The sequence below is a fragment of the Sinocyclocheilus rhinocerous genome, unplaced genomic scaffold (assembly GCF_001515625.1).
Source record: "Sinocyclocheilus rhinocerous isolate Xijiao unplaced genomic scaffold, SAMN03320098_v1.1 scaffold287, whole genome shotgun sequence".
In the NCBI taxonomy this organism is placed as follows: domain Eukaryota; kingdom Metazoa; phylum Chordata; class Actinopteri; order Cypriniformes; family Cyprinidae; genus Sinocyclocheilus; species Sinocyclocheilus rhinocerous.
The window spans coordinates 871,862-882,705 of NW_015633524.1; the positions used below are offsets into that span (position 1 = coordinate 871,862).

At 35.4% G+C, this 10,844-nt stretch overlaps 2 protein-coding genes across 5 annotated transcripts; one reads left to right on the forward strand and one right to left on the reverse strand.

Annotated features, from left to right (window-relative positions):
- The first annotated feature begins 52 nt into the window (after window positions 1-52).
- On the forward strand, window positions 53-6,547 carry LOC107744169 (tectonic-1). Of its 2 annotated transcripts, none has more exons than XM_016557677.1 (14): window positions 53-499; window positions 567-693; window positions 1,574-1,707; window positions 1,929-2,077; window positions 3,054-3,156; window positions 3,406-3,518; window positions 3,598-3,618; window positions 3,709-3,846; window positions 3,941-4,066; window positions 4,207-4,295; window positions 5,290-5,427; window positions 5,550-5,703; window positions 5,905-6,036; window positions 6,339-6,547. In XM_016557677.1, the coding sequence occupies exons 1-14, from the start codon at window positions 157-159 to the stop codon at window positions 6,483-6,485; spliced, it is 1,914 nt and encodes a 637-aa protein (XP_016413163.1). In that variant the 5' UTR covers window positions 53-156; the 3' UTR covers window positions 6,486-6,547. The 2 variants fall into 2 exon arrangements, with proteins under 2 accessions (XP_016413163.1, XP_016413164.1); XM_016557678.1 differs by having other exon boundaries at window positions 576-693.
- Window positions 6,548-6,703: 156 nt separating this feature from the next.
- On the reverse strand, window positions 6,704-10,615 carry hvcn1 (hydrogen voltage-gated channel 1). Of its 3 annotated transcripts, none has more exons than XM_016557584.1 (6): window positions 10,422-10,615; window positions 8,706-8,889; window positions 8,506-8,610; window positions 8,146-8,377; window positions 7,533-7,645; window positions 6,704-7,448 (listed from the first exon to the last, which is right to left on the reverse strand). In XM_016557584.1, exons 2-6 carry the CDS (start codon window positions 8,883-8,885, stop codon window positions 7,392-7,394), a joined length of 687 nt encoding a protein of 228 aa, XP_016413070.1. In that variant the 5' UTR covers window positions 8,886-8,889; window positions 10,422-10,615; the 3' UTR covers window positions 6,704-7,391. The 3 variants fall into 3 exon arrangements, with proteins under 3 accessions (XP_016413070.1, XP_016413071.1, XP_016413069.1); XM_016557585.1 differs by having other exon boundaries at window positions 8,146-8,399; window positions 8,506-8,528; window positions 8,706-8,901; XM_016557583.1 differs by having other exon boundaries at window positions 6,705-7,448; window positions 8,706-8,901; window positions 10,422-10,613.
- Between the last annotated feature and the right edge of the window lie 229 nt (window positions 10,616-10,844).

The following is a 10,844-nucleotide window of genomic DNA, read 5'->3' on the forward strand; positions in this document are numbered from 1 at the left end:
GATGAATTCATGATGTACTCGCTCATTATATACATTTTGCAAATTTTGAACACAGAAAAAGATACATAGTGCTGCTTTAAATTCTGCAGCCTTCACTCGCAATCCCACAATGCATTTCACTTCCTGGATACCAATGACAACGCGCAGTATCCAAGCATGGCGGTGTTGTGTTGTCTTATTATTTTGATATATTTAGAAACCGCGCTTTGCATTGAAGACACGAACACTACAGGAAACGTTAATATCACACTCAGAGACACAAACGACACGTCTGCTGATCGAAACGAATCGCTTGATTTCACGGATCTTGGAGTCAGTGAAACTCCGGAGTATTTCCCAGCTCCAACAGCCTGGACTCCAGAATCTGTGACGGCGTTCCCGGATCAGACCGAGTCCTCGGAGAGCTCCATCCCCGACACGAGCCCCGAGTCCCCGCGAGCAGCCACAGCAGCTCAGCCTCTGCCGCTGTCTGGCGTCCTTCCCGCGCCGCTCACCGAAGGTGAGAATGCACATATTCATCTGTATGTGATGCCTTACAAAGTGTGCTTGTTTACTCGTGTCCTCTTTCCCCTCAGTCCCTCAGCTGTGTCTGTGCAATCTTCAGGACGGGCAGTGCGACATAAACTGCTGCTGTGATCCGGACTGCACTGAGGAACTGGCCCTGTTCACTGACTGCACAGTAGAAAGAGTCAGGTCAGCTTTGTTTCGAGTAGAAGCTGGAATAGTGGTTTAACCCATACCATATACATATCTAAGATTTAAAAAAAAGTAACATTCAATTGAATAGTTCACTCAAAAATGAAAATTCTGTCATCATTTATTTTCATTCCATAATTGTATTATTTTCTTTCATCAGTGGAAAACAAAAGGTGATTTTAATTTTGGATGAATTAATTATTTAATATGATCCATAGCCATGGAATTTATTCCTGATATATGTTCTATTAAAAACATAAAGATTATATTAACATTATTTGCTCTTCATTGTTTAGTTTACATTTGGTACTTTTTCATTCTTGGAGTTTGCACAGTTAAACTTTGTTCTGACGTTATTGAATTTATTCAGCATTATATGAACCACAATTTTGATTTGACTTTTAGAAATGTGATTTTGCTGAATATGGGGGGAAAATGTCAAATATTTTTTACTTGTATCAAATATAGTTTCTTATATAAATTATTTATTATAAAAAAGAAAAGAATTTAAGTATTGATCTGATATTTACTCTCGTATATACCAAGTAGCATATCTATAAGTATACATTTTAAAATAACCTTTTTTCTGGTATTTAAATATGAATTGAAAACATAGTTTGAGTCTCAGAATTTGAATTCAGTGTTCAAGTGTTATATTATCTGATAATTTGAGGACCAATTGGGACGAAATATTTGTGATATTGTAATAAAATATTTATGATGGGACATTCTCTGGTTTGATTTTGTATTTGGTAACTGACAGTGATAGCCTAAGATAAGATGCTGACATGGCATTAAATAAAAATATACTACTACTACTACTGACAGTGATTAAAGTGAAATCCTGATGTGTTACTGTGTTCCACTGTCTATTCAGTAAAGACCCCAGACTGTGCAACCAGGATTCAGCTGTGCATACCCTGAGCTCTACACAAGAGGATTTATCTAGTGTCCAGTCCACTGTCCAGCGAGACGTCAACCCAGATGTCTTCTGTATTCAGTCTGCTAACTGTATGGGAATCCTTTTATGGCATTTTGAAGTCTTTCGAGTTTTTAATTGAATTATTAAGCTCTTATACACCCTTTATTCTTTATACAACCTTTTAAAATGCATTTATGATATATATTAATTCATGATCAAGCTGTGAACCCTGCTAGCCTTATTCAGACAGGCTGTATTTACAAGCAAATATTTTCAATCAGTTTAAAATCCATCCTTGGTTCCTTTTTAGATGAACAAGGTTCAACATTTGCTACACCAGAAGTTCCCACTGAGGAGAATTTTGACTCCCTTTTTGGTCGATTTTTGGGATTCTTTGGCCGTTCGAGAGTGACCAGCGCACTTCAAAGCCCTGATGTGGGAAATTCATCAGGATACCAGGTAAAGTTTTTGAATATTTGATAGTTAATGAAAATGAATGTGTGACTTTCTTTCTTCTGCAGCATAGAGTACCATGTCCAATTATAATCTGGATGAGTTTGTTCTGACACTTATATTAGCATCAGGTTTCATAGGAAACAGCGCTGAGTTAGATTTAATATGATTGTAACCCCTCAGTGCTTGTACTGATTTGATATTTTGCTCTCTCTGTCAATGTTTTCCTTTTATCAAAGAACATATTGATTTCTAAGATGTCAGGATGGATGGTTTTCTGCAGAAGTGGAAAGCGTAATTGGATTGCTGTAGATCCATTTCCCATTTAACATCACATTTGTATCAATGTATTGTATTAATTTTCCCCCGAAAACACTATTTGAATCACCTTTGTTACCACTGTTTAACCCTCGAAAGCATATGAAACATATGACATATGAAACAGTAGTCCAAAAATTGACAATTTTTTTTTTATGGAACAGTTTATTGAAGACATAATCTAAAAATAGTTTTCAGGCTTTTATGGCTTATAATGAGAATATGGAGCTCAAACTTGAGGTGAAAAAACATCCTAGTTTTATTCAGAGGCCTAAAAATTTGCAATTTCATACAGTTGCTGATGTTTATATGGCATAAAAAGTGAGATAAGTTATAATAGCTTGTAAATCAATGAGATCTTTATAACAAAATACCAACTGGATATATATTTCTACCAATAATATGCTATTTGAATGATCTGTTTTATGATCAAAACTCTGTATTTTTTTTATTGTGGGGCAAAACATATAATGCAATGCAATATAATGAAGACTGAGATCCTGATGGATCATATTTGATACTCGCATTTCAACATGATTTTTCTAAAAAATGATGTATGGATAATCAGGTAAACCTTTGATCAAGTTGATAATTTAGAGGTCAAAATATGATACAGTAGGTTTCATAAGGTTAAGCAATGTTTCTGTCTCTGTTCTGTCTTCAGTATGGAGAAGTCATTCAAACAGTGAATGAGGCTGAAGAGCAGGGACTCTTCACCTTTCCTGCCTCTGCAGGAACAGCTCACTGCTTAGACGCAAACCCTGCTGGTAAGACAGAACTTATTCTGAAGAAAATGTTAGTGCTGCATGTCCAAACAGTTGCGGCCACAATGCTAGTTGAATTGTTGACCCATTTTAATAGCAACAACAAGATTCATGGTTTGAGGTCACATTTATATCTGCAGCAGTGTGATGTGTAGGCTTAGAGTTTTAGTGATCCTTTCCTGTTTGCATTGAACCACATGCACTAGATGTTCTAGTCTGTTGCTAAACATAGCTTACCCTGCTGTTTTACAGGTTTTCTGAAGGACCAGACAAGCAGATGTATGAGGAGCTTTGATTTAGTGCAAGATTGTGAAACACTAGAAGCTCTGCGCTTGGAAACTTATATTAATTTCAACATCCGTTCTGTGAGTTCTTCACCACGTCTCAGTTTGTAAAGAGTTTTATTGTTGCTATGCTATTTAACAACTCTTGTTTTGTCTCTAGGGGAAGATCCAGGAAGCTAAAGTAAGTTTCAATGATGTACTATTTGCATTAAAAACATTGACTCTGCATATTAATTTGACATGCTTCATTGCTTTCTGTTTGTTACCTGAGGTCATTGGTGTGGAGGTGGCAGCCATTACTCTGCAGTCTTTAGAGGGCACACAGACACCAGTGGACGCAGCTGACCTTGAGTCTTATATTCCTGTGCTTCTGGAGTCTGGTGACGTCTGCAACAACGTTGTACTGCAGGTGTGCACATAATGAATATGTTACTAGTCTCTCAGGAATATGAAAAGTATCAGGAATCATAAACTGTTTAACAAAATCATAACTTTTACATCAGGTGAAGTATACTTTCAGATACAGTGAAGCTGGGGAAATCCTGAATGCGATAGCATCAGTTTTGCTGGGAGCCATTAAAAGCATTACGGTGCCCATTCAGCAAGAGTTTCAGATTACATTCTTGCAGGTATTTAATTCTACCCTTTTCATATTTTCTTGAAAGAATTGTAATTATTTCAAATGTATTATTTTATTTAAATATTGTCAAATATTTTACATTTTATTTTACAAACAGGAAGTAATAGTTTTGTGTACATCCATTGACAGGACATCTCTAGCACGCCAGTGTTGCAATGTAGTGGCAATCCTGGCTATGTGGTGGGACGGCCCCTAGTGGCTGGGACAAGAAAAGCAGAATATCCTTTATCATAAACTCTTTGGACAGAAGTCTCCTTTGTGATGAAACATAAACAATTACATCATTCATTTTTCTTTAGCATTAATTTAATTTATTCCCTGATATGTACAACACATTTTTTCCCTCAGCTGTTTAGACATATTTTCCTCAACTAAGTTCAGGGCAACTAAAACAATTAAAGGGGTCATATGATGCTTTTTTAAAGATCATTATTTTGTGTATTTGGTGTAACAGAATATGTTGACATGCTTTAATGTTCAAAAAACACATTATTTTTCAAATACTGTACATTATTGTAGGTCCTCTATGCCCCGCCTCTCTCAAACGCTTCGTTTTCTACAAAGCCCCCTCCTTGGGGGCGTGGCAGAGTCTTAACTTTGATAAAGAATATCTCTTTGGTTTTGAGACTTTAGTCTTTGCAACTTCAGGGATCTTATCTATGCACAATCAGCTTGTAACACTCCAAAGAGAAAGGAAAACTTGAAATCGCATCATATGACCCCTTTAACAAAAACATCAAAGCACATTTTATTTTGCCATACAGCTCCAAAAATGTCCACCACAATGTTTCGGATATTTTTAAAACCAATCAAAATTTGAATCTATTAATTATATTCAGTAAATAGGGCCAAGTTAATAATAATATGTGTATTGGTGGAATTTCAAATATTAATTATTAATATTGTCTAAGGTTTCTAAAAATACCCCATATGTTGTGTGTATGGCATGTTAATAATTAATGTCAGTAATCTGTAATATCATCATGAAAAATATTCATACAAATTACAAAAATTCTGCACCTAAAAGAAAATAAATGTGGTGATAAAGATAACTCTCAGCAACATTCATTTTGATCCCATATAAAGGTTTTAAGATTATTTCATAAGTATGCTAATTTTTCATTTCCATAATAGATTTTAATAAATAAATGCAAAGCCTGTTGTCGATCAAAGCATCCACCTATGTGGCACAGTCCTTGACCCCTGTTTTACTGGGATAGTTCAGTCTGCTAACCCAAAAGGATCACTCACTATCCTTCAAAACTCTGGAGAGCAGGATTGCTTGTCTGGGTCATCTCGGCGCTCCCCTGTCCTGTTTGGGATTGACATGGTATCAGGCTGCACTCTGAAGTAAGAGGCTATTGTAATGATTTGTTTTCGTGAATTAGACAAGTATTGTCCAACAACAATCAAGTATGTAATATTCATCACCATTACTATTTTATGTGCATTAATGTACTCCCTTTCTGTAGGTTGTCCGATGGAGTTAATTGTTCTCTGGTATCTGAAGTCATTTTGTGGGCGCTAAAAGGCCAGAGCTTTCCGGACCATGTAGCTTCATTTGGGAATTCCTTGCCTCAAAACCCCCTGGACTGGGTTCCAATACAGAACCAAACCATAGCATTGGTAAACAGCCTACTTATTATTATTTTCCTCTATGCGTGGCATGGAGAACTGGTGCTGAAGTGAAAGAGAAGTTAGAGGAAATGTTGACATGTAAACTTGGCTGGCGGTCACCATGATGATGCAAAGCTGATTTGTAAACCACTGTTCGTTATATTTATTTATAACGAATGTCTTGCTTCACTCTTTTTATGGTTTACCAAGGGTACACAGGCTTGCAGCATACCACTGTCTTACCATCTTGAAGTAAAATGGACCAAGTACGGAACCTTGGTGAACCCCCAGGCTCAGATTGTGAGCGTCATGGAGACAATCATTACTAACACCAGCAGTTTGGCAAGTTAAACATTCCAAAACATTGTACATGACTTTCAGCAATTATGTAATAGTTGTATTTAGTAAACACAAACTCGTTTCTCTTATCACAGTTAAAATTGTGTCGAAGGTCAACATACAGTGGATGCCCATAAAGTGTTTTTAACACATTCAACTTAATGGGAGTGTATCACACTGTTTTACTTCTCTACTACAAAAGCATGGCTCAATATTACCCTCAATTTTAGGTCTTTCATAAAGTCATTGCCGATTTCATGTGAAATTAGATATAAAGTTAACACTAGAACCTTTCTTTGTTTTAGGCCCTCCTTATCAGTGCCGATGGTCTTCTGTCTGTCACAAGCTCAGTGAGTTTTGTTGATGTCTCTGCATCTGCCAGTCCAGGATTCAAAGCTCCTCCTACAATTGATGCTAAACTACCCTTTGACTTTTTCTTTCCATTTGTATAATGGAATATTTTAGTTTTTCTCTCTTTTGGCAACAACATGAAAGGAGGACCACTGTTTCTATAACCATGTTTCTTTTAAAATTTTGTCTTACTTGAAGTTATAGTGTATATTTATTGTCTAGTCATTTTGTATATAATGCACTGATTCACATTTTTAAAAATAAAGAATATTTTCATATTAGTGGACTGATGTGGAACAATAGTGGTATATACAGTATATGTATACATGTGTGTGTGTGTGTATACAGTGCAATTCAATTTCAGTACAAAGACATGCACAAAATGAGGAATGAACAATTTTTTATAATATTTACTCAAAACTCACTAAAACATTTAAGAACAGAAAATGTGCGCTATCCATTGTAAAATCTGTTGTTCATTTTGGAACTTACATGAGCGAAATGCCACTACTCTTAAGCCCAATTCATCAGCCAGGCAGATATGTTGGTCTATTAAGATTTCATATCTCATTTATAAAATAATATTTATTTCTTAGCTTTCAGTTGCTCAAACACATTCACATTTATAATGAGAAAACATTAAATGTACACTTCATAGATAAAACAACAATACTGATAATGATTTTGGAAAATAGTGATTCAGAATAAAAATCAATCATCTTACAATCTATTGAGGCAAGTTTAATATTCCAGTATATATAACTTGTGTAGTTTATAGATTTCCCTTTTTTTGTAATTTGACCTATATGAGTCACTGGCTTTAAAAAGCATCTCCCTTTATGTGTGCTGTTAAAGATCTGCCAGGGGATGGAGATTGAGTTTGGCTTAGAGTGACAATAAACACACTGTAACATGACCTTCTTCACATTTCATATGGAATGAATAGACATGATTAGTCTTAAGCTCAGTCTCATGCTGTGATGTGTTTAATGAATAGCCTTGGAGCATCAAAATTCAATGCAGTGCTGTTTTAAGATTGCACGAAGCCTTGCATTTTCTTGATCCTGTTGAAAGATTAAATTAAAACCACAATCAATTTAATAATTAATAAAAGGAATCATTACTCGTGTTTAACAAGAGCTACTCACCATTTTTGTGTTCCGCTCTTTAAGTTCATTGACTTGATGAACAAGGTTTTCATTGATCTCCTTTATTTTCTGAACTTTGTGATGGGCACGATTTTTCACAGACATAATGATACCTATAAGAGAGCAAACAAGTAAGAAAGGCAAATAAAAGTATTAGAGTAGAGATTAGAGGATAATGCAACAGCCGGGTTCCAGAAGTAAAACTTACATTAATTTTGTCCATAGAGATATAGATTTTTAGTGATACTATACATAAACATATAATTAATTACTTAAGTAAAATGGACCAAGTACTGAACCTTGGTGAACCCCCAGGTTTAGACTGTGAGCATCGTGAAACAATCATTACTAACACCAGCAGTTTGGTAGGTTAAACATACCAGAACATTTTTCATGATTTTCAATTGTTACATAAAGTTTTATTTAATAAATATCGTCAATAAATAGTTTTATATTTTACTGAAGTTTTTGACTTGATTACACATTTGCAATGTTTCTTAGTAAGAAAAATTCATTCCCTCACGAAATAATTTATGTATACAGTGCTTTCATATTTTTTCTGATCCAAATTGAAGTTCTAATTTTAGTTGCTGGGTCAAAATAATTCCCGTACCATTTATGATCCTGGCCACTCTCCACAACCTGAGCAAGATCAGAAGCCCCATGGCATCAAATGCATCTTCCTTTGAGATATATACAATATCCAGGATGAAGGATACCACCACCACAATCCCATCAAACACCTCAAACTTATGGTGGAGGAATTCTAAACGATAGGCATAGATTTTTCCAGACAGTTCCACCATGAAGAATGTGAGAAGGGTGAGGCTGAGATAGTGGAATACCTGGAATAATGGCAGGAACATTCTGATAGAGGATAACCACAGAATAATCGCTGACATATAATGTCATGTGTCAACAGAAATATGACATCCATGTTTTTTTGCTGACTAGGCATCTGAAGCAGACTCACCTGCGGAGCGATTCTGTGATGATCTGCTTGAATGATAGACAAGTCAATAAGCAACTCGCACAGAACGAAAATGGCATCCAAGATGACCAAGCAAACAACAACAATCTAATCAACAAAATAACAGTTCACGGTTATTTTCAATCATGTAAACAACATTCTATATCTATATACATATACAAATAAAGAGTGCAAACGTTTACCTGGAACCTCTCTGTACTGTAGAGGCGGCGTAGGGAGTCCCTGAAGCTGACCTGTCCCAGGTGCTGTCCTGTGGCAAGCTCCAGGTCTTCACTGGCATCGTGCGGTTCCTCGTCGTGCCCCTGTGTGGCGGTGTTTTGCTCATCACCCACTGCTGTGAAATGCCTCAGAAAACGGGACATTTTTCTCGGGGGTCACCTGAGTTAATAAAATTAATTAATAAAAAATAAAATTAATAATTTTTTATTTGTATTTGAATCATACATTCAATATTCAAATTTGTGACTGTCTTAAATTATGGCGAAATTTCATCTTGAAGACAGCTTGAACCAAATGTAGGTGAGACTGGGGCTAGTTGTCACACTCAAGTGAATATTATTTTCTCAGGGCATTTATTAAAGTAAATGTATGTATAGACACGTGCCCTACAATCTTGTTCCAAAAATATATATCATTTAACGATAACACTATTACAAGAAACATACAGTTCACTGACCAATAGCAGGCATAAGCTATTGTTTTCATATGGAACCAGCTATTAAAGATCCAATTACAGGCTTCATTTTCAAGATTTAAACATTAAAACGCGGTGTTGAACAGTATTAAACAAAACCGTTAATGAAACAGTCAAAAATGTAAACGGTATAATCATAAATTCAAAATAAATAACATTAAAACATAAGAGTTAACTTGTCACAACCTGATAAATAAATAGATCCTGGGAACAACGCATTAGTTAAAATCTTTAGTTTGTAGGCTATATTTGATTCTTGTCTGGCTCTTGTTTTATTGTGTTTGTTACTCAACAGCAATTACATAAACTTGATGATACTGAAATTATAGAAAATAATTAAGAGGCAAAAACACATGTAGGTTAATCAAATCTAAAATTTGTTGTATGAAAAGACAGTTCAATATAGTCACACTATCGACACTTTAAACGGCGTAATTTCCCCATTTTTACCTTGTATAAAAAGTCTTGCATGTCACTATATGTTAAGAAACATATCATTTAACGATAACACTATTACAAGAAACATACAGTTCACTGACCAATAGCAGGCATAAGCTATTGTTTTCATATGGAACCAGCTATTAAAGATCCAATTACAGGCTTCTCAACAGCTGTTACTCAACAGCAATTACATAAACTTGATACTGAAATTATAGATAATAATTAAGAGGCAAAAACACATGTAGGTTAATCAAATCTAAAATTTGTTGTATGAAAAGACAGTTCAATATAGTCACACTATCGACACTTTAAACGGCGTAATTTCCCCATTTTTACCTTGTATAAAAAGTCTTGCATGTCACTATATGTTAAGAAACAACGCCAAACAATTTATACAACAGTGCAGCAGATCTCACTACAAAATATGCCAGTATAAAGCGGGGTTTTTTTCTGTCTATTGTGTGACACTTGTCTACATGCTTCATAAAACACTGACTCTTCATCCGTGACCTGAGCTTAACTCGTGATTTCCTGCAACATTTGAACATTTATGTCAGCGAATTTACACACACTTTTACGAATATCGAACGAGTAAATGTAAGAAACTTTATTGACTTTAAGGCAATCTGGACACTTTAATTCTAATTTCACATGAATACGACAGTAATATTTACATTTTTCAGGTTATTTAGTAGATCTATTTAATGCGCGCTCAGTTTAAAAGGAACGAAAAGTTAAAATGATGCAAAATGAGTAGGCTTACCTGCTTTGTTGCTGAAACAATGTTGCTAACGGCTAACGCAGCATTTGTTCGCAGTTTTTGGGAGCAATAATCCAAATTCTGTGAAAAACGTTGACCCTAAACTCCGCCTCTACTACAGTCATGAACGTGATCCACTGCACAGGATGCAGCCTTGGAAGTGACATGGAAGATCTTTCCCAAATCCTTGGACATATTACAGGAATGTGCACGGGACCAGATAACTAGTGACCTGAAGAAGTAGGCTAATCAAACGATGTATTATTTTAACATGCATTGGGAGGTTTTAATGAAAACTGAATAGCTAAATGGAAAGGTATAGTTTCAAAGTTAAAAAGTTGATAAGTCAGATAATAGATAGATAGACAGACAGACAGACAAATATACAGACAGATAGATAGATAGATAGATAGACAGACAGACAGA